Source organism: Engraulis encrasicolus, chromosome 17, assembly GCF_034702125.1.
Source record: "Engraulis encrasicolus isolate BLACKSEA-1 chromosome 17, IST_EnEncr_1.0, whole genome shotgun sequence".
Classification (NCBI taxonomy): Eukaryota; Metazoa; Chordata; class Actinopteri; order Clupeiformes; family Engraulidae; genus Engraulis; species Engraulis encrasicolus.
Window position 1 is genome coordinate 16,647,395 of NC_085873.1, and position 24,316 is coordinate 16,671,710.

Here is a 24,316-nt window from a genome sequence, read left to right on the forward strand (position 1 = left end):
TGACTTTTGGACCGGATACAAAAGTCACTGTCTAGCAATCAAAATCAGTCTTGTGACTGTCTTGTAGGCTAAGTAGCGCTGTCGTAGGCTGTAGCCTAGTAGAACTGTAATTCCGTAGGCGGTCATTTGGCAAATGACAGCGCATGCCAAGACAACGAGTTTCTATTCTGAAGAAACGAGAGCAACTGCGCAGACATCTGGGCAACATGCAACAGCAACAACAATACTAAAAAGGTATTTTCCGAATCAACCAGTATTTGATTTCTACAATAACCAACTGGCTGCGTGATTATCACCTTTAATTTATGAGGATGACGTTTGTTATCAAGTTTACTGTGTTGCGAATTGTTACAATACAATACAATATACAATAGCCTATCTTTTATTTGTCATTGTACAACGAAATTGTGCATTCCTTGTTGACTTGGAATCATTTTTTTTAATTAAGATTTCTTATTAGGCTACCCCAGTCACAGTGGCTGACTATACTCTCTGATAAACGGAGTTTGTAAACACAAGCTAAAGAGAAGGTGCGTATCTGCTGTCCCCAACTACTACCACCGGACGCCCTACAGAATGAAAAGTAAAGGTGCATTGCATGCTCTCGTATAACGGCAGTTTTTGGACACCATGAACCGCATTGGCCTATTGCACAATACTATACATTTATGCAGTGGTGTTTGGGACACGAAAACATTGGAGTCATGGCAAATATGAAACGAGTTTTGGTTTTCTGGTACAGACTGAATTACAGGATCTGGTTACAGTTAATTGTAGGCCCCAGAATAGCCATGCATTGCCAACTTTTCTACTTTCTCTTTTCTACGTCTACGGATAGACTATTGAGCCGAGATATCCTTTGGGATAAACAGCAATTTACTTCCGTAATTTCAAGCTGATTCAATTCTAAATGGAGAGCTTTAACTTTTTTGTCAGTGGTCCTGACTGCTCTGCGCTTCTTTTGATGGACACACTAGCCTGCGGTAAAACGGCTGTAAAACCTTGTGTATTGTGTGATTCTACAAGTGTGTAGCTTTATTGATATATGAACAGCTGTTCATCTCTCTCTCTCTTTCTCTCTCTCTCTGAGACAGAAAATGAAAGAATCACATAAGTTCCGGAAAAAAAAACATGCAGAAACAATTTGTGGTGCTCAAGTTTTCTTTAGGCTATCTGGTGCTGCACCACACAATGGTCTATGAATGGAAACCACTGCATGATTTTTGTATTTTGCATGTTTAGAAAGGAATGCCTGCCCATCGCCGGAGATCACTGGGTCAAAGCCCTCGGAGTCCATACCCGGTCCAGCACAGAAGAGGAAGATCTGGTAAAATAGTATTCAGAGGTGGACTGAGAAGATAAAGCCACTAGGCCTACCATGTCCTCCTCCTGCTTACGCTACTTAACACAGGCTCTTTCATTCACTCACAAATCCAAATGTCTAAGACAGTGTTTCCCAACCTTTTTTATCTTGCATTACATAGACTACCCATACGTTTTTTTTTTATCATACCAACCCTCTCAGTCATACCCTGTATCTCTTCCTCTATCCACCTCTATCTGACTGCTCCATACATTTGTAAATGTTTCTGAAACCGAAGTTGTCCCGCGCAGCCCGTCCCCCTCGGGGCCGCAAACTTGCCACCTCCTAGTCAACTTATCGTTTCGGGTATGGGAGTCACAGCATGCCGCTGGACTTAAGGACGAGTCCGATAGCCGGCCCTAAGGCTACTGTATGAGGCTTCAGGAGGGAGGTGGTACTAACGTTCCTTGCCACACTCTGCTAGTTGGCCTCTGTTACACTCACCCCCCTAAACCTCACTCCCATCCCGGGTCAACGGCACCAGTATAACCAAGGTGTTCCCGCGCATTCTGTGTCCCTTGGGGCCGGCGACCTCGCTACCTCCAAGTCAAAGCATCGGTTCAAGTATGGGAGTCACAGCACAATACCTCTGGACTAAAGGACCAATCCGATGAGGCTGCGGCAGGGAGGTTTTACTGATGTTCCACGCCACACTGTGCTAGTTGGCCTCCGTTACATTTCCACATAACCCCTGAAGTGTGCCCATGTGACTGAGGTGATCCTGCGCTAGTTCGCCATCGGGACTCAAGCCTGCAACCTACCAGTCCACGCTCCAGCTTGGGTATGGTTGGCAAAGCACAACACCACTGAGCTTAAGGTCCAGACCAGTGGCTCAGCAGCACTACATTATACAGTAGTGCATGAGGCTTCAGAAGGGAGGTTTTACTGGCGATCTACGCCAAACTCTGCTAGTTGGGATCCGTTACACCCAAGCACCCCTGGTTGGGAACTACTTGTCTAAGGAGTTGTGCTAGTGGTAGCCCTTTTACTCTGGCCTCTATTTCTGCTATTTTGTCGACGCAAGAATCACTAATATTGAGTTTGTCTTGTGTCTGTTAGTTAGCACCTGTAAGTGAGTCTTCATGCGAAATTCTGCTTTTAACCGCATGGCCATGTCAAGTTTGTCCAGCTCCACTGCAGTAAATGGGACCCAGGCTGAGCTTTCGTATCTTAATTCATACCTTGCAGCTCAGTCTGCTACTTCTTTTCATATATTTATAGCTGCTCAAATAACTATCATAAAAGCTCTACTAGTAAACACCTTTTCTAATTCATTAATATTTTAAAATAAGTGTCATTCAGTAAACAGTCCCTCTCTATTGCTTCCTTAGGACAGCCACGTCTTCAGCAGAGGACACTAGACTCCTACTTTGGTAGGCAGCCAGTAGAGGACGGCCTCCAGAGGGCGCCAGAGCCCCTGCAATCTCCACCAGCCCCCTCTAACACACGCATCGATGCCCTGCCGGAGCCCCTGCTCAGAGGCGTCCTGGCCATGCTCCCAGCTGAGGACCTCTTCCTCCGGGCCAACCGCGTCTCCAGACTCTGGCACCATATCATCTCTCAAGATGGGGTATGAGCTCAGCTTGCACATTGTGTAATGCCAAGTATTTTATTTGCTTTTTCTGCCTTTATTATGATTGTATTGTGAAGTTGTGACAGGAGATTAGTGGGGAGAGAGAGACAGGGATTGGTCGGGCCGGAATCAAACCCGGGTCGCCAGTGTAGTAGTCGAGTGCCCAGCCAAATGATCCACAGCTGGGACTTCATGACCATTTTTATTGCGTGTGAGAGATAGGCATACGGGTGGTGGTTTCACACACTCATAAGTTCATTCACCCTTCCTTTGACTTCCATTGTAATTCCTTGATGTGCTTGATGTGTAGTTTTGTTGCTGGAAGAAGCGCTACATACGCTACCATCGCCAGGGGGAAGAAGGCCAGAGAGAGGTGGTCTCCATTCTTCAAGAAAACCACCTGATCCCTGACAACAACCTCTGCTTACTACACATGGCAAGGTGGGGTTATTACTATGTGTCTTATACAGTATCAAATCCCACCATTACTCCCTGCACCTCCATCCATGGCTGAAGTGCCCTTGAGCAAGGCACCTTACCCCACATTGCTCCAGGACTGTAACCAATACCATGTATCTAAATAACTGTAAGTCGCTTTGGATTAAAAAAAATGTAATGTGTAATGTAATGTCAAGGACAGTCTTGGGTAAGCCGTTAAGTTGTCAAGCGTGGCTGGTTCAATTCCCGGCCTGCCAGGTTGGTGGTGTACTAGTGCTCTCCCCCATCCTCCTTCATGACTGAGGTACCCTGAGCATTGTTCTATTGCATCACATTGTTCTCTTGGGGCGCCGTTTTGCTTGCCCCCGTGATTACACGCATGTGGATGATTTAGATGTTTAGACGTTTTTATCTATTTACTATATCCAGTGAACACATGACATGTGGATTTAAACATCACCATTGTGACAGGTTCGTTTGTGATAGAAAAAAACCCCTCATTTTATGTGTACACAAAAGGCCTAAATGGATAGAAAACCTTCCAGCTTCCTCTTGCGTCCACAGTTAATCATGTTGGATGTGGTTCATCCTTCCTGGATGTATGCAGACATTACCTTGGATACCGTGGCTCTTGATACATCAATAAGACTAGCTGTCTCAGTCAAAGATGCAACAGTTACACACGCACCAAGAATGTATCATTTTTTAGCCCTGATACGTCACCCATAATGTTGTGTGCATCGCAAAATTTTGAGCAAAACTACTCTTACCCTGCTAATTGAACCTTTACACTTCACTTTACTGGTGCAATGTGCAATTAATGAAGATTGGCCAACAGGCTGATCCACTTGAGCCATAAAACTTCCCACACTAAAGTAACAGGTGTCTCAGATATTTTGTACAACCCCTGTATGTGTCAAGAGATTCTTACTGAAAATAAAGTGATGGTCATTCTCTTTACACCTGTGCGCTTGTTTGTTGTGTGTAGGTACATATCTCAGACCTTCCAGTGCATGCCAAGGGTGTCAATGGCAGACAGAGACAAAAGGATGCTGGAGTCAATCAGGACACATCGCCTTTATGAGCAAGCCATAGCCTGCATGCCAGAGAGCATGAGGCAAACGGTAACACGCTCGCACACGCGCACACACACACTGAACTGCTTTTCCTTATCTCCCCTTAGGAGATCCAACACAGCTATTGCATCATATGTATGTATAGTATTAGACAGGGAGGAACGGTAGCCTACCATGCACCCCCCCACAACAAAACGCCACATGACTTTTTTTAATCTCCAAGATGTCCTGAATAAGAATTTGAGTGGTAACAGTCATATAACTCACTCCCACTATAATTTTTCGCATCATATTGTATATGACCCCATCCATTCTAGTCCTATGTAGTGGTACACTGCCAAGGCCTCTAGAGCCATGATGCAGTTGGTTATAATAGCTTATGATATATCATATTAAAGCTTGGAGTCTGTAGTATACAGATTTTATACTGTATTTGGTGCACCTTTTGCATAGCAACAGTTGCTAGGCAAAGCATCTTCCTTAGCAACCAGCATCAGTGATACGGTTCCTCTGCGATTACATTGTGTTGTGATGTCTGGATTTAGATGGCCAAGTGCCACATGACTTCTTTGAACCTCCAAGATGTCCCTAATAAGAATTTGAGTGGTAACAGTAATATAACTCATTCCTACTGTACATCATATTGTACATGATCCCAGTATGCTCTAGGCTATACGTTTTAGTCCTATGTAGTTGTAAACTGTCAAGGCCTTAACAACCATTTTGCAGTTGGTTATCATAGCTTGCCATATACCATATGTAAGCTTGGAGTGTGTAGGTTATGAATATATCATATATACGTCTATCCATCTACATCTAATCTACATCTATATATCTACGTCTAATCTACATCTGTCTATCTACGTCTATTCTACGTCTAGCAATCATTGTCTAGCTGCATCTACCTATCTACATCTAATCTACGTCTGTCTATCTACGCCTATCCATCTACTTTTATCTACGTCTAATCTATGTCTATCCATCTATGTCTAATCTACGTCTATATACCTACATCAAGCAATCTGTCTATCTGCTTCTATCTATCTATGTCTAATCTACGTCTATCCATCTACGTCTAATCAACGGCTATATATATATATACGTCTAATTTAAGTCTGTCTATCTATGTCTAATCTACATCTGTCTATCTACATCTATTCTATGTCTAGCTATCTACGTCTAATCTACATCTATATATCTATGTGTAATCTATGTCTATCCATCTACGTCTAATCTACGTCTAATCTACGTCTAATATATGTCTGTCTATCTACGTCTAATCTTAGTCTATCCATCTACGTCTAAACCACATCTACATATCTACTTCTAATTTACGTCTACGTCTATATATCTACGTCTATTCTACGTCTAGCTATCTACGTCTAATCTACGTCTATATATCTACGTCTAATCTACATCTGTCAATCTACGTCTATTCTATGTGTAGCTATCTACGTCTAATCTACGTCTATATATCTACGTCTAATCTACATCTGTCAATCTACGTCTATTCTACGTCTAGCTATCTACGTCTAATCTACGTCTATATATCTATGTCTAATCTACATCTGTCAATCTACGTCTATTCTACGTCTAGCTATCTACGTCTAATCTACGTCTATATATCTACGTCTAATCTACATCTATATATCTACGTCTATTCTACGTCTAGCTATCTACGTCTAATCTACGTCTATATATCTACGTCTATTCTACACCTAGCTATCTAATTCTAATCTACGTCTATATATCTACGTCTAATCTACATCTGTCAATCTACGTCTATTCTAGGTCTAGCTATCTACGTCTAATCTACATCTATATATCTATGTCTAATCTACGTCTAATCTACGTCTGTCAATCTACATCTATTCTACGTCTAGATATCTACGTCTAATCTACATCTATATATCTACGTCTAATCTACGTCTAGCTATCTACGTCTAATCTACGTCTATATATCTACGTCTATATATCTACGTCTAATCTACATCTATATATCTACCTCTAATCTACGTCTATATATCTACGTCTAATATACATTTGTCAATCTACGTCTATTCTACGTCTAGCTATCTACGTCTAATCTACGTCTATATATCTACATCTATTCTACGTCTAGCTATCTACGTCTAATCTACATCTATATATCTACTTCTAATCTACATCTGTCAATCTATGTCTAATCTACGTCTATATATCTACGTCTAATCTACGTCTATATATCTTCGTCTATTCTACGTCTAGCTATTTACGTCTACTCTTCGTCTATATATCTACGTCTATTCTACGTCTAGCTATCTACGTCTATATATCTACGTCTAATCTGCATCTGTCAATCTACGTCTATTCTACGTCTAGCTATCTACGTCTAATCTACGTCTGTCAATCTACGTCTATTCTACGTCTAGCTATCTACGTCTAATCTACGTCTAGCTATCTACGTCTAATCTACGTCTATATATCTAGGTCTATTCTACGTCTAGCTATCTACGTCTAATCTAGTCTATATATCTACGTCTAATCTACATCTGTCAATCTACGTCTATTCTACGTCTAGCTATCTACGTCTAATCTACGTCTATATATCTACGTCTAATCTTCATACGTCTATATATCTACTTCTAATATACGTTTGTCTATCTACGTCTAATCTACGTCTATATATCTACTTCTAATATACGTTTGTCTATCTACGTCTAATCTACGTCTAGCTATCTACGTCTATCCCTCTACTTCTAATCTACGTCTATATATCTGTTGGAGCCATTTTGGGTTTTTGTTTAATTAGTGGAAGGTGAAATGATCCTTATGATTGTAATTGTTTTGAAATGCTGATTTTGGTTAACAAAGTGTTAAGTTTAGGTTAAGAAATGGCATACATGCCTTATTTCTTTTGATCTTGTACAGCTGTTCCTAATTACCTTACTATCTGTCATGTGACAGGACACACCCCCTTGGACGTGCCGCTGGCACTTTAATTAGGCCATTCAATGTGTGTTCAACAGGTAGGATGGTAAGGAGGAACAGTTTTAGATCACAAAATACTTCAGACAAATCACTGTATATCTTGTACTTTGAACAGTGTTTTGATTAGATAAGTCAACCGGATCGATTGAAATAAAACAACAACATCTATTTTATTCAACTGTCCGTGCGTGCTTAATACCTTGGATTGTGCGTCGGAACAACTTGCCACCTGCCTCACTTGGCGTTTGGGTTAAGCGCCATTACAAAGTCTAAAACTCCCGAAGACCGGCGTCTTGGAAGGAACTGAAGGACCAATTGTGGATTCAAGATAGGCCTGCTTGTGGATTAGGCTGCGCTTGCGGACATGACTGCCTCACGTGGCGTTTGGGCAAAGCGCCATTACAATATCTAAATCTAATATACGCTTGTCTAGCTACGTCTAATCTACGTCTATCTATATGCATGTAATCTACGTCTATAAGATTAGATGTGAAAAAATCTACGTCTAATCTACGTCTATCCATCTACGTCTAATCTACATCTGTCTATCTACGTCTATTCTACAGCTATCCATCTACATCTAATCTACGTCTATTTATCTATGTCTAATATAGGTCTGTCTATGTACATCTAATGTACGTCTAGCTATCTGCGTCTAATCCACATCTATATATCTACGTCTAATCAACGTCGATCTATCTACGTCTATCTACGTCTAATCTACGTCTATCTATCTACGTCTACCTATGTCTATCTATTTACGTCTAATCTATGTCTAGCAATCTATGTCTAGCTGCATCTATCTATCTATGTCTAATCTATGTCTATCTATCTACGTCTATCCACCTACATCTAATCTACATCTATATATATATATATATGTCTTATATACGTCTATCTATGTCTAATCTACGTCTAGCTATCTACATCTAATCAACATCTATATATCTACGTCTAATCTACGTCTATCCATATACCTCTAATCTATGTGTATATATCTACGTCTCATCTATGTCTGTCTATCTAGGTCTAATCTACCTCTATATATCTGCGTCCATCTCTCTACAGCCAATCCAGGTCTATATATCTTCCTCTAATCTACATTTATATATCTAAATCTAATCTACTTCTATCCATCTACGTCTAATCAGCGTCTATATATATACATCTAATATACGCCTGTGTATCTACGTCTAATCTACGTCTAGCTAACTACGTCTAATCTACATCTGTATCTCTACGTCTAATCTACGTCTATAAATCTACGTCTAATATATGTCTGTCTATCTACTTCTAATCTACGTCTAGCTATTGACGTCTATCTGCGTTTATCTATCTACGTCTAATTTACGTCTATCTATATACATCTAATGTACATCTATATATCTACCTCTTTCCATCTACTTTTATTTACGTCTAATTTTAGTCTATCCATCTACGTCTATATATCTACGTCTATTCTACGTCTATATATCTACGTCTAATCTACATCTGTCAATCTACGTCTATTCTACGTCTAGCTATCTACGTCTAATCTACGTCTATATATCTACGTCTATTCTACGTCTAGCTATCTAAGTATAATCTACGTCTATATATGTACGTCTAATCTACGTCTGTCAATCTACGTCTATTCTACGTCTAGCTATCTACGTCTAATCTACATCTATATATCTACGTCTAATCTACGTCTATATATCTACGTCTAATCTACGTCTGTCAATCTACGTCTAATCTACGTCTGTCAATCTACGTCTATTCTACGTCTAGCTATCTACGTCTAATCTACGTCTAATCTACATCTAATCTACATCTGTCAATCTACGTCTATTCTACGTCTAGCTATCTACGTCTAATCTACGTCTATATATCTACGTCGAATCTACATCTATATATCTACGTCTATTCTATGTCTAGCTATCTACGTCTAATCTACGTCTATATATCGACGTCTATTCTACATCTAGCTATCTACGTCTAATCTACGTCTATTAGGGTGCATCAGTTGCCCCCTATGAAAAGATATCGCCTTGGCCCTATAGTTAAAATGTTCTACACCCAGTAAAAACACACTGTGTAAAATATTTTGAAACTTGGATGAAGTCTACCGGGGCCACCAGCCCCATGAAAATAGAAAATAATGGTGATAGTCAGAATCTTGGAATAGAAATGGACATTTTGCTGCATAAAGCTACCCAATAAAAAACATATTGTCTCAGCTCTGTGATAAAAATGTTCTATGCACAGTAAAATCACTCTGTGTAAAATATTTTGAAATTTGGATGAAGTCTACCGGGGCCACCAGCCCCATGAAAATAGAAAATAATGGTGACAGTCAAAATCTTGAATAGAAACAGGGCTGGACTGGCCATCTGGCATGGCGGGCATTTCCCGGTGAGCCCCGCACCCTCGTGGGCCCCCATTTTTTTTTTTTACATTACTGAAAATAGGGGCCCATGAGGGTGCGGGGCCCACCAGTGAGTCAGTTCTCCGGCACTTATAATCTCCTTAAATCCAAAAGTGCCCGGGCCCTATTTATCGCCCAGTCCAGCCCTGAATATAAATGGACATTTTGCTGCATAAAGCTACCCAATAAAAACATATTGCCTCAGCTGTGTGATAAAAAATGTTCTATGCACAGTAAAATCACTCTGGAAAATGTGGAAAATGTGTTGAAATTTAGATTAATTCTACTGGGTCCACCAGGCCCATGAAAATACAAAACAATGGTGATAGTGATGGGCAACCTGGATTCCAAAGTCCAGTGCCACATATTCCAAATATAGCCAATATAATGAACCAGCTGACCCACTGCCAGTATCAAGCAAGAGATTGCGAAGTTGTATGACTTTTGTGTGCTTCACCTGTGGGCCTACAGGATTGTACAGGTAGCTGTTAATACCTGGTGGAGCTTCTGTACTAACGCTGTGAATGCTCCTTGGAATGACTTGTGTTTTTTTTAAAGAAATCCCTGCAGTAGTTCAATAGAGTACATACAATAAAACTGTATGTGATGTTGGAAAGAGTGGCTTCCCAAAACCTGTACTTAAGTGGCTTCTAGGTATGTCATGGGTATCACCAGGTCCAGAGTCCATTGCCAAGGGCCTCTCAGGTAAGTTATGGTACTCATCTGATGGAGTAAATTGAAATACTACCACAGGCGATGGGATAACGAAGTAATGGCACTCTTCAATACAGTTGTATTGACTGCTTTGTAGCCTAGGCATTCCAAGGAACATTCACAGCTTTGGTACAGATGTTCCTCCATGAATTGTAGGCCCACAGGTGAAACACACAAATATAACAGTCATGCAGCTTTGCAATCTCTTGCTTGATACTAGCAGTGGTCCAAGGCAGCAAGGAATTGATATTGTGTTGCAAAAGAGCAAATTTGCCTAAATATAGCAGTTTGACCATCAGTCTGTCCTGAGACTGAAGTCTGTGTAAGTGGATCGACTGAATACACAACCTGCTTAGATATTCCTTCTGTTTGTGCTCCCAATACAGGTGATCTCACTAATTACCTCATCAACCTGGCTTAAGTGGTAATTAGGCTCAGCTGGTTCATTATATTGGCTAGGGCAAATGTGTCACGCGAAATGTGTCCACCTCTGTTTTAAGACAATGGCAAACCTAGATTCAAAAGCCACAATCCAGTGCTACAGATTTCAAATTAGCTGGTTTTACCTGTCCAATTGCCCTAACTGGAAAGGTAAAACTAGGTATGTCATTTGGAATATGTGGCACTGGATTTCAGCTTTGGAATCCAGGTTGCCCATCACCATCACCATTATTTTGTATTTTCATGGGCCTGGTGGACCCGGTAGAATTCATCTAAATTTCAACATATTTTACACAGAGTGATTTTACTGTGCATAGAACATTTTTATCACAGAGCTGAGACAATATGTTTTTTATTGGGTAGCTTTATGCAGCAAAATGTCCATTTCTATTCCAAGATTCTGACTATCACCATTATTTTCTATTTTCATGGGGCTGGTGGCCCCGGTAGACTTCATCCAAATTTCAAAATATTTTACACAGTGTGTTTTTACTGGGTGTAGAACATTTTTACTATAGGGCCAAGGCAATATCTTTTCATAGGGGGCATCTGATGCACCCTAACGTCTATATATCTACGTCTAATCTACATCTGTCAATCTAAGTCTATTCTACGTCTTGCTATCTATGTGTAATCTACGTCTATATATCTACGTCTATTCTACGTCTATTCTACGTCTAGCTATCTACGTCTAATCTACGTCTATATATCTACGTCTATTCTACGTCTAGCTATCTACGTCTAATCTACGTCTATATATCTACGTCTAATCTACATCTGTCAATCTACGTCTATTCTATATCTAGCTATCTACGTCTAATCTACATCTGTCAATCTACTATCTATACTATACTATACTGCTGTCTATATCTACATCTATTCTACGTCTAGCTATCTACGTCTAATCTACGTCTATATATCTATGTCTAATCTACATCTGTCAATCTACGTCTATTCTACGTCTGGCTATCTACGTCTAATCTACGTCTATATATCTACGTCTAATCTACATCCGTCTATATATGTACTTCTAATATACGTTTGTCTATCTAAGTCTAATCTACGTCTAGCTATCTATGTCTATCCCTCTACTTCTAATCTACGTCTATATATCTGTTGGAGCCATTTTGGGTTTTTGTTTAATTAGTGGAAGGTGAAATGATGCCTATGACTGTAATTGTTTTGAAATGCTGATTTTGGTTAACAAAGTGTTAAGTTTAGGTCAAGAAATGCATACGTAATATATATCATATTTTTGGTGTACCTATGACATTTGGAAAAACTTGGTTCAGTTATATGATGTGAGAGCTCTGTTTTAAATGACTCATCCATACAACCATACACATATGTAAAGACCTTACAGGCAAATATATTAACAATTTGTAAAAGTATAATAATAGCATAATTACTAACTACTGGAAACATTGACAATACTGTATAGCGAGCAGTACTGTATGTGTCTCTGTCACATCTGTGCAAGTTGGAGCACAACACCACAATAGAAGAAAACAAGTTGAATCATAAACAAAGTTTATTGAACATTTAGGGAAAGGTATAGTCCAAGGCAGACAGTTCATTCACTGCTACTGTCACTGTCTGTGCTTGACCAATCACTTTCAACTTCACTCTCACTGCTATCATCACAGTGGACTTCACCATAGATGTCCTCCAACCTCTGTGGCTGACTCTCACCTTCATACCACAGGGGCTGTAGACCTATTTCTGCCATGAACCACCCATGTCCTTGACCCACGTCTGGAATTACAGGATTGTTGATGTTGGCTCTTTTCCACAGGGCAACCTGAAAATTAACCCTACGGACATGCTGCGTGAGGTTTTTTCTGCACGGTGGTAGCGAAGCCATGTCCACATTTCCAGGAATAGACTTTCCTTCTTTGGTGCAAAGTTTGTTAATGATGTTCTATCACATGTCATCAACCTTTTCAGCTTTCTTTCCGCCATACAATGCAAATGTGAATTTTTCACAATCATCAATAAGGTCTTCTGTCACTGTGCAGGTTTCACCAAGTTTGGCAAGTTTGGTAACAAACTGGGGGGCTTTGAGCATCTCCTTTAGAGGAAGAAGTTTACCTTTGCCCCGGAATGCACTTGTCACATCACTCCCAGTGAAGCCATGGAGACCAAGTACAGCTGGGCACTTTTCTTGGACAAGTTCTGCTGCAGTTTGTGTGCCATTGATCAGTCTGGACATTCTCTGTATCTTGGTGTCAAGTAGGATGTTGATGCCCATGGTTCCAGCAAAGTGCAGCAAAATGAAGAATAGGTCAGAGTCAGGACTCTTGATCCGTACGTTGGTATAATGCTCATTTGCAGCATATTGGTTGTAAAGGACAACCCTGGTGTCGGTCTCTTCCTGTGATGACCTAAGTAATGGAATTTCAGTCTTTCTTGTTGTCAAACCGCCCCCTGATGTAAGAAGGTATGCACATTCTTCACAGATAAAAATTACTTTCCGGCCTTGCAGTTTTGAAGCGTACTTATCACCACTCCATTGCTTTAATATAAGCCTGATAAACTGCACCTTGTTTTCATCATTCGTTTAAAAAACTGTTTCCACTCCGTGGGACGTTTTGTTGCTCCACCCCCTATAATTAACTTCTCTCTACAGCCACAGCGTTTCTTTTCCATTGACTTGATGGATTCGGGTCTGTATAAGTCTGTGCTGAAAATGATGTCTCCACATCCAGACGTAGTTATGCTGTCAAATAGCAATGAGGAGATCTCTGCAAGTGTGTCTGGAATGTTCTATGAAAAAAGATGCACAATAAAATTATACATTACACACAATTATACACATTCCATTACTGTATTACTAGCTGATAACTCTGATGCATTTTCCAGGGCCATTTACCATCATATTGTAGAAGCAAGCATTTCCATCATATACTGTAAGGGTCTCTGATGGTGGAGGAATGGCAGCATTCGGTTGATCTTTCACCAGGTAGTGGAACACCAGAACATGGCTGGTGATTCGTTGATTGATTGAGTGGTGGTTGGTGACTGTTTCATTGGTTGAGTGATGGAGTGATTTTATATATTTATTATAAGTCTTTATATACCGGTAGGCCTATATGTATGGATGAGTCATTTAAAGAATTGAAAAAAAACAGAGCTCTCACACATCATATAACTGAACCAAATATATTTTTCCAAATGTCATAGGTACACCAAAAATATGATATAATATTCATAACCTACACACTCTAAGCGTGCATATGGTATATGGCAAGCTATGATAACCAACTGCAAAATGGCTGTTGAGGCCTTGACAGTTTACAACTACATAGGACTAAAACGTATAGCCTAGAGCATACTGGGATCATGTACAATATGATGTACAGAAGGAATGAGTTATATTACTGTTACCACTCAAAGTCTTATTAGGGACATCTTGGAGGTTCAAAGAAGTCATGTGGCACTTGAGAAACGGCATCTAGATCCAGACATCACAACACAATGTAATCGCAGAGGAACCGTATCACTGATGCTTACTGTTTATGCTATTTTACAAGCACTTCCAGAGTAATCTTTTTGTTTAGCATTAATATTACTATGTGTGTGCATGTGTGTGCACTGTCTCACGTGAACCCCGGACAATTAGCCCTGTACGGCAGCCTCCAGAGCTGGTGTGGGAATGTCGGAATGTGTATAATGTGTTTATTTTGAAAGTGTTTTGAGTCAACTTCATAGTTTTGATACTGCTCTATATAAATACATGTTGTATTGTATTGTATTGTAAGTACACCCGTCTCCAAAAGAGTTGTCGCCTATCCATCTGTTTGGAAATAACAGCTAATAACCTGACTTTCAATTAATCACTTGGCTTCAGAAGTCACTCATATGAAAGCTACAACCCTCCCGAATGAAAATGTACGACAACTCTTTTGGAGACGAGTGTACATTACAATACTTGAAGCAAGTTTGTTGCCATTGAGCCCTGATCAGAAGAAATGGTTGTTTTCGAAGGGTGAGGAGGAGAGCATTTGGTCAGCGTTGGCTCTGATGCTGGTTCTGGCTGGTGGGGTGGGAGACATGTGGCAGCTGGTCAGTCGTCTGAGGGGCCCGCTGGATCCTGGGGTGCTCTCGGAGCTCCTGTGGTGCACTGCCACCCTGCTCCGGGCCATGGAGCAAAAAAAGGTCAAAATCAGCAACCGGTGAGACTTGCCACCCCTATCCTCAGTCTTGGATGACGTAGAAAGAATTGTCTAGTAGAGTAAGATAGATCAAGCCTCATACATTTCTTGGATCCATGTGATCTCAGGTGAACGCCTCCCTTTAGGACACCTTCAGTTAGGAGACCTTTGGAGACTTCAGGTTGAGAATGAACAGGGTTCCCTTGGCGTTGTATGTAGATAGCGGTAGGGCACATCTTATACAAGCCATCATCAAACGCCACAAAAGGACAGGCCAATGCCCCCTTAGGAGGCCGAACTTGATTGCACTCCTTTGCATTAGGTAGGCTGGGTTTGGGGTATCTTAAACTACGGTAATACTGTAGATAATTCTTTGGTAGAAATCTAGAAAATCTTTACATACGTAGCCTCATAATGTGCACCATTCCACCAGTGAAGGCCTGTACTAGTCATTGAACAGACTTTACTACACCACTACAACATTACACTGAGTCTTTAGTGATACAGTACATTACAACCTGGTCATTGCCATTCTTGTAACAGCTAATTTATAACAAGGGCCATGGTTTTAGAATTTAAAAAGCAAGGATTGTGGAATGAAGTTATTGTACCATACACTGGTCTTCAGTCATGTATATATGCGAAATTGAGATGCATTACTGTACATTACCAAAAGTATTTGCTCACCTGCCTTGACTCATATAAAGTTAGTATTTCCTTTTGTGCATTTGTGTGGATGAGCTTTAGGAAATCTACTACAATATCCCCTTCCCGCTGTTCTATGGCTTTATTTCTACGTATTTATATCTGCAGGCTGCACTATAATATTTTCTATGTGCTGCACCTAATGGAGAACACCTCTCCTGCCCAGGCACCGCCGGTGGAGAATGACTTAGAATCAAACAGGTCAGAGCTATCTTTGTTTTTCATTGTCTTTCTTTTCTATTTCTCTTTCTCTTTCTCTTTCTCTTTCTCTTATCTTTCTCTTTCGCCTTCTCCGTCTGTCTGTCCATCTCTCTCTCTCTCTCTCTCTCTCTCTCTCTCTCTCTCTCTCTCTCTCTCTCTCTCTCTCTCTCTCCTTTAACACATTGTACATTGTCATACACAAACCTCCTCTTGGGTCCTTTGTGTATCTGTCTGTACACAGGGAAAACCAGATGACCCAAGAGCAGCAACACATTCTGAACCACACGCCAGGGACAGATCACGTGATCAAAATCATGGCCTTTGCTGGTGAGACTTTCACCACACATGTACTGCACATGTTTATTATTTATTTTCATATAGTATGTGTAAGCCTGCATGAATATTCCAGGGACGGGGAAGACAACCACACTAGTCTACTATGCCAGAAAAAGGCCAGAGCTGCAATTCCTGTATGTGGTCTTCAATAAAGAGGCACAGAGGCATGCAACACGCATCTTCCCTGACAATGTGTCCTGTAAGACCATTCACTCCCTTGCCCACACTGCTGTAGGAGAGAGGTACACACTCTGCTTTTGGAAATAATAGGCCTATTAATCACATAATGAACATTACCTACGCGTAATAGATTCAACATGCACATTAGTGTGAAATACCTTTGTGGGAATACAGAAACAATGAAATGAAATAGAGGTGCATTTGCCTTGAAAATGGAGCAGTTGAAATGAAAACTTGCCTAAATGAGCAATGTAATTTTCAAATCTTCAAAAATGGTAATGCTATTTGCAGGTTCCGTGAGAGGCTGCAGTTCTCCCCCCTGAAGCTCATGTCTGTGTTCTGGGTGTTGCCTGACGGTGAACGCAGCATAGTGTGGGCCAAGGTGGTGACAAAGACCATCAACATTTTCTGGGCGTCTACGGACGCTGCCATAGAGGCCCATCACGTGCCAACCTGGTACAGGAGCACCAGCGGCAGTATGTGCCGGCCTACTGAGACTCAGAAACAGGTACTGGAAGCATGGCAAGAAAACCATGCTTCAAGTTTTTCAGAGGGCGCACTCAACTTCTGGCGAAAAATGAATGGCTTTGGGTGTGCGTTAAAAGTTATCAACTTAAAGAAGAGAAAAATCTCTGCTGTAAGGCAAGACACAGATTTGAAATTGTTTTTAAGATTTTTTTTTGTTTGGCTGAATTTCATCATAATCGACTTTTATGAGTATATGAACTTACCGGCATGTTACTGTGATAGTCTGATACAATGTAGACAAAAATGTATTGTATTGTGTTTTTTGTGCTAGATGTTTTTGAACAATGCCAGACGCATATGGGAGAGAATGAAGGCGATTGGACCAACATCTGAGGCTGCCTACCGCATGTATCATGATGGTAAATTAAGCTGTAATGTGAAATGTTGTGTGACAAAACCACGTTGGCATGGCATGGGGGCAAAAGGCGGTAAAGACTGGTAAATGCGGATGTTCGTGACGTGACGTGACGTCACATCCGCCTTTATCAGACTTTCAAAAACGGTATTACCTGCAAATCCGAGAAGTTTCCAAACAAGCAATCCACCTACGTGTTATGAGTGGTAGCATACCATAATGAATAAATAAAAAATAGCGTAGTTTGTGCCTGCAAAAAAAATTCCCATAGGAAGTCGTTTCATGGCCGAATATCTTTGAATCTATCAAAATGACACACAACATACAGGAGTGAGTAGAACATGAGTTATAATGTGAGGGCCCAATTTTAAAAAAAAACCCGGTTTTCGCCTTTAAGTGGAAATCTTGCTATTGTCGCTGTGTGGTCTGCTTGTTTGCAGGATACCTTAAACTCTGGCAACTGGAGGGTGGTCGCATCATGGGACACTATGATGTCATCTTTATCGACGAGGCCCAGGATTGCACTCCAGGTACACTTCATGCATACCACATATGATATAATATATATGAAAATGTAAATATAACCTGTAGACATGAATAAATAAAGGCATGCGATAATTCTGTATGCACAATTAGTATGGTAATGCACGACTCGTATGGACAATTTTAAGGGTTGCAATGAAAAAGTTTAAGCCTGTGAAATTCTTTTCTAGTGACCATGGACATCTTGCTGTCTCAGCCTTGTGCAAAGATCTTAGTGGGTGATCCTCACCAACACATCTACAGCTTCAGAGGAGCGGTCAACAACCTGGACACAATCCCACACACACACCTCTACTACTTGACCCAGGTACCACCACCCTCGGCTCATACTGGCAGACTTTTTCACTGAAGAAACATCTTATTAGCCCATTTAACCACATGTGATTCTGTAGATTATAGGAAGTATAGAATAAGAATATTTTCCTGTATACACTTGTGTTTTCAGATTGTGAAATGACAGCTTTCCCCCCAATAGAGTTTCAGATTTGGTCCAGAGATTGCCTACACTGGTGCAACAATACTTGAAGTTTGCAAAAACGTCAAGAAGTCACTGGTTGGAGTTGACCAGGCTGGTGCGTTCTACATCGCAGACACAAATATTTGATCTGTTTCTGTATTTGTTGCTGTGCAGTGTGCAGCAGTTTGCATGTGTGTCTCTGTGCAACAGGCTCTGTGCGAGGGCAGGACAATGAGATGCGCCGCAGGTTCCTGACTGGTGAGGGTGAAGCTGACGGGAAGGTGGCCATTCTCAGCCGCACAAACGCCTCCATCTTCCATGAGGCAGTCAGATTGCTAACCCTTAACGAGTCCTGCCTCATCTACATCATAGGCGTGAGTCATCCATGACCGTGTGCACCACCAGTGTGCAATTTATGAAGGAAAATACTCCATGCCGTTATCTATGGATTTTCATACACTTAATGTGTTAATCCTACACAAGCCACTGGCAGTCCAAATCTTAATTTGTAATGTATATTTCTGGTTTCTTTTCTTAGGGCATCAGAGCATTTGGATTGAACATAATTCAGGATATCTGGTATTTGAAGCAGAGAGATAATGGGCAACGTAAGTTTGACTCCTATGGAGAATCTCATGCATGCACTTGCATAAGTGCTAGATCAGGGGTATCAAACTCAAATTGACTGAGGGCCAAAATAAAATCTGGAATGACGTCGCAGGCCGAACTAAAATTGTTCATGCATGCACTTAATAGTCAAAATCAAATTTCACAAACGCTCGTTCCCATCATGGTAGTTCAAATGTGAGTGTCTGTTGTATGTTACAGTAGCCTAATCAAATTCCGGTGACACACCAAATTTCATGTGCAAGTCATGTTGTAGGCTATTAATTTGTGTATGTGGGCCATCTGTATAATACATCTGAAATGATATCGTGGGCCAAATAAAATGAACAAGCAGCCCAGATTTGGCCCCCGGGCCTGCGTTTAACATCCTTGGGATAGGTGTTCTGTAAAAGTGCAGTTCATTTTTGGAAAGCGCTTTGCTAGAGCTCAACGGTTGAGTTTTTCCATCCAAAATCTCAGACTTATTAATGACACTGGTCTAATCTTATTCAAGGATAAAAGCCGACTTGCTAATTGCCAGGTTCTGAGATCACCTGAATGGTTTTGAAAAAAGAACTGTAGGTTTGAAATGTTGCTCTTCAGAATTCGACTCAAGAGGAAAGTCATTTCCAAATGAGACCCCACTTGAAGAGATTGAAATACTACTTTGTACATTGTAGATAAAATAGATTAAAAATGAATGATAGATGATGACGAGGATGCCTTTATTCACCACCATCAACAAAAACGTGTTTCAACCAAACAGACAGACGAAGACATCAACACCATTGAACATTCAGTAACAGATACATGTACACTCAATTTTGGTAAGAGAAGTTGAGGTTTCATCTCATTTCCATTTTTCTCCTATTATTGAAGAGATTGGAGAGTCTTTCATCCGACGGTTTGCTGAGGGAAGAGTGCCTGGGCTGCAGGGCTATCGTGGTCTGGGCGAGTACGCTGCCATGGCTGAGGACCTGGAGCTGTTGTGGAAGATTGCAGTGGTGGACAAATACGGAGAGCGCATTCCTGACCTCCTCAACCGCATTCGTGACAGGCAACAGACAAGACAACAAAGAGCAGGTGATTCAAGGAGTGGCTGATTGAGTTTAGGACTTACTAGGAGTTTAGGAGTTTAGGACAGACAGAAAAATCATAGTCTGTGAGGGCAATAGAGACACTATATAGTGAGGCATCGCACCAAGGCTATCTCATAAACCAGATGAAGGTTTCAGATGCTGCTGTCTGAAGCCAATAAAGGATTCCCCCTCAGAATGAATGGACCCAAAACTACTGAAACACACTGGTAATATTTGTTTTCTGTAAAATTTGAACATGATAATCTAGCGGAATGGGACGTTCTTCTTCATCCAATGAACTGTTTGGCTTCGTTGTTTAGCCTGGGACCAACCCACCAAACAAAGGAATAACCCCTGGACTGAGCTTGTGATGATTAAACCTTGCGCTGAGTTGAGAACAATGGTGCAAATATTATACCCTGTCAATAGTTGATTTTATGGATTTTTTTATGCTTTCAAGAGATCTTTTTTAGAATTTGATAGACATTTGACCTATACTTTCTTTTGGTTTCGATATCGATTGATTGATTTTATTTGACATCTTCAGTTCATAAATGTATATATTAAAGACAGCAGACGTTAATTGATAAGTGTGGCCCTGGGACAAAAGTAAAACTATAACACATTACATATATAGCATACACATAACACACATTCTTTGCTCTGAAAGTGATATACTGCACTGTCCTATCTCTAAGCCATATTTTCAAAGCACTTTTAAAACCATCTAAGCCAGGGATGTCAAACTCAGGCCCGGGGGGCAAATTTGGCCCACGGAGCCATTTTATTTGGCCCGCCAGATCATTTCAAATGTGTATTACAGTTGGCCCACATACACCATAACTGAATAGAGTATTAAGATTTGAACATAAAAATGTGTATATCACAGGAGTATGAGTGGACCCAGGCCATTGAAACATCTCACACTCAAATGCAACAGAATTTGCTGGCACATTTGAACTATGATGGGAATCTGTTTAGACATTCATTTAAACATAAGCAATTTTAGTCAATTTTTGTAAAAAAAATAAAATAAAAAAAATATTGAGTTTGGCCCACGAATTCGCTCCAGATTTTGATTTTGGCCCTCTACTCGGTCCATTTGAGTTTGACACCCCTGATCTAAGCTATTGATGATCCTACTATTGCCTGGTAACATATTCCACAAAAGAGATGCAACATATAGGAAAGAGCCCCTCCCTATTTTGGTATTGACTCTTGGTGGATCATGTGGCTTCTTTTGTGAAGCTTTTTTCTTCTTCTTTTCAGTAATGTAATGTTGACCTTTGTGTAGCCTATGTATGTAGCTTACTGATATTCTCTTTCTCTACGGTCACTTTTAGATTTTATCCTGGGCTCAATGCACAAGGCCAAAGGATTGGAATTTGACACTGTTTTCATTATTGATGATTTCCGGGCCCAAGTTCAAGGTCTGCAAAGCTACTTTCTGTGGTTTAACTGTGCATGATGCAATGTGCATGATGCTTATGCTACAACGAATATAATGTGCAACAGCTCTATACATCTGCACATACTGTACTTGTGCCAATGTATGTTTTGGATGTTTGCTTTCTTAGATAATGAAAGGCCTGTTGAAGATGACGAGAAGAATCTCATCTATATGGCTGTGACGCGAGCAAAAAGAAGCCTCTTCATGACTAAAACCATCGCCAATATCATTGCACGTGCAGGGGTAAGTTTTGTTATTTTTGCCAAGTGGGATTTCCATAAAGATTTTTTTCTATATATTTCTGTATCAGTCTATCAATTGTGATTTTCAAAAGTTTTCAGTCACTTTTTGGAAAGGACATCAACGAAATTATAAAAACGCTTACTGCAAAACAGTCTTAACTTGTGTAGAGGTTGGCAAGATGAGATTTGATGTTTGATGTTTTACCATTTTGTTTATCAGGAACATTTCCTTAGGCCAGAGTGGACCAATGCTGCTGCGGAGACTCCTGAAACACAGTGTTCCATCCCAAAATGCTCCAATAAAGTGAACACAAACACTCGCCTCTGCATGAGCAAGCTCCCCATCGCATATGTAAGCTTTTTTTTCTCTGGCAGTGAATCAATTACTTTGTGTGTGTGTGTGTGTGTGTGTGTGTGTGTGTGTGTGTGTGTGTGTGTGTGTGTGTGTGTGTGTGTGTGTGTGTGTGTGTGTGTGTGTGCGCGCGCATGTGTGCCTGCAAGCGTGCGCGTGGGTGCCTGCGTGCCTGCGTGGGTGCGTGCGTGAGATATTGATGCAGTATGTCAATGCAAAGCCTCCTTCTGCTGTATATCCACCAATCATTTGTCTCTACAGTAGGTGTATCTAGTCTCGAAGTTTTGGAAACTTTAACTGTAAACTCTCATAATCAATCAAGTAATTGTGTATTGATCAATTATTAGAATGTCTAGTGGCGAAATATAGATTATGTAGCTTGGTTGGGGCTGAAAGCTGCAGTGTATGTATTGTATTTACCATTGTACACAGTAAATGTTGCAGTGCTAATTCAACACTATTCTGAGTGAGAGCATTGAGTGTTGAAATAGCACTATGGATATATGCTCTAAAATAGTGTAAAATACTACCGGTACTCTCTTTAACACCAAATCGAGTATTGCAATGTTGCAATTGCACTGCAATATTTTACTGTGTATCCTGTACTGTTGTTACAGGTTGATGGTGTGGAACCAGGTGGTCCTCTATGTTTGCCCTGTCTTCACAACATGGCTGGTCACCTGGCTTTTCTGATGAGTCCCGGGATACAACAGGTTCCTTTTCCATAGCCCTTTCATGTGGCAGTGGGACAATGAATTTCTTGGGCATGGTTTGGATTGCACATATGCTAATTAACTTAAAACCCTGCCCTGACTTTCCTGTTTGACCGATGAGGCTAGACTAAACTCGCCGGTTTCACTTTTAAACTTTGGCGATTGTATTTACATCTTTTAAAACCTCTTTAAACTATCAAATGATGTGCTTTTCACTTGACTAAAAAACAAAGGTCCTGGCTATAGCTCAGCCTGTGCTATCATCTCACTTCAAACTATTTTCTCAATGGTTTACACACTTTCCAAGTCCCCTGACATTGTGATTTGAATGTCAGGGCTACCTTCGAAGTCTTTTACAACTTTGAGCTTTTTTTAACAGCTTTTTTAACAGCCAGCAAAGCCTTTCCAATCATGATAGTTACATGATACCCACATTGACTAACAAATATTCAGCAGAAAACTGCTTGCTGAAAAAGCTTAACTACAAGAAATGCTACGCTGCCGTGGCCAACCGGTAAGGCACTCGTCTGTCTTGCGGCCGACCCGGGTTCGATTCCCAGCCCGGGTCATGTGCCGACCCCTCCCCATCTCTCTCCCCATTCGCTTCCTGTCCACCTCTCAAACTGTCCTGTCATCAATAAAGTCGTAAAAGACCAAAAAAAAAATCTTTAAAAAATAAATGTTACGCTTCCTGGGTCCGTGTTTCGATAAGAAAAGGTCAGGTAAGGTGGCTCCCCTGCCCCCTACCCCCTGCCCTCCGTCTCCCTCACCATCTCCCCCCCTCCCGGAGCCATACTGTATTATACGAATGTTTTGTGACAGCGTTGTGAACTTCAACAATCTGCGACGGTGCCTGTTGATAGCGAGCCCAAGCCGTATGCCAAATGCGTTCCTCACATGGGCTATTAGTTGATGGTGGTTTGTGTAGGCGCTGTCGGCAAAGGAGACAGTCCCTTCTCCCTCCGAAATAGCAGCGAACGGACGGACGGACATGCCAACACACAAATTGGGTGATCACATAACTTCATGGTGGAGGTTCATATCTGGGGGTGATGTTGGGGTATTGTGACAACTGGGTCAATACCTCAATTTTCTTCTTCTCCATTTACTTATACGTACAGGTATATGTATTCATTTTTGGGATAGGCTTACACACACTAACTTATGGATCTTTATAGATATCAAACCACCTATTTTCATGTGTTTGTCTTGGATTTTTACTGCATTTTGGGGCATTGACGTGAATTTGAAAAGCTTACACGTTGCTATACTCATTTTCCAATTTTCTAAATCTATGTGTTTTTTTGTACTTTTATATACATTTTTGTATGTTTGTTTCATTAGATCTGTAAACCAGCAGTTTTCTCTGTCAACTACCTTCTTGTTAGACACCGCAACATGAATGAATGAATAAATGAATGAATTGCCTTGAA

The 24,316-nt window shown here is 40.8% G+C and overlaps 1 protein-coding gene across 2 annotated transcripts; it reads left to right on the forward strand.

Annotated features, from left to right (window-relative positions):
• The first annotated feature begins 89 nt into the window (after positions 1-89).
• On the forward strand, positions 90-24,316 carry LOC134467895 (F-box DNA helicase 1-like). 2 transcript variants are annotated; one of them, XM_063221881.1, is made up of 22 exons: positions 90-234; positions 449-589; positions 1,243-1,327; positions 2,695-2,933; positions 3,247-3,377; positions 4,363-4,498; positions 14,970-15,157; positions 15,950-16,042; positions 16,284-16,369; positions 16,452-16,620; positions 16,850-17,066; positions 17,358-17,445; positions 17,882-17,971; positions 18,155-18,291; positions 18,460-18,556; positions 18,652-18,815; positions 18,980-19,049; positions 19,927-20,130; positions 21,470-21,556; positions 21,704-21,819; positions 22,039-22,170; positions 22,788-24,316. In XM_063221881.1, exons 3-22 carry the CDS (start codon positions 1,249-1,251, stop codon positions 22,896-22,898), a joined length of 2,634 nt encoding a protein of 877 aa, XP_063077951.1. In that variant the 5' UTR covers positions 90-234; positions 449-589; positions 1,243-1,248; the 3' UTR covers positions 22,899-24,316. The 2 variants fall into 2 exon arrangements, with proteins under 2 accessions (XP_063077951.1, XP_063077950.1); XM_063221880.1 differs by lacking the exon at positions 449-589.

Bases quoted from the DNA above. Each gene is read 5' to 3' on its own strand.
- LOC134467895 (XM_063221881.1), top strand. From the start codon at position 1,249: ATGCCTGCCCATCGCCGGAGATCACTGGGTCAAAGCCCTCGGAGTCCA. The intron at 20,131-21,469 runs GTGATTCAAGGA...GGTCACTTTTAG, and splicing joins GACAAGACAACAAAGAGCAG to ATTTTATCCTGGGCTCAATG. The intron at 21,820-22,038 runs GTAAGTTTTGTT...TTTGTTTATCAG, and splicing joins ATATCATTGCACGTGCAGGG to GAACATTTCCTTAGGCCAGA.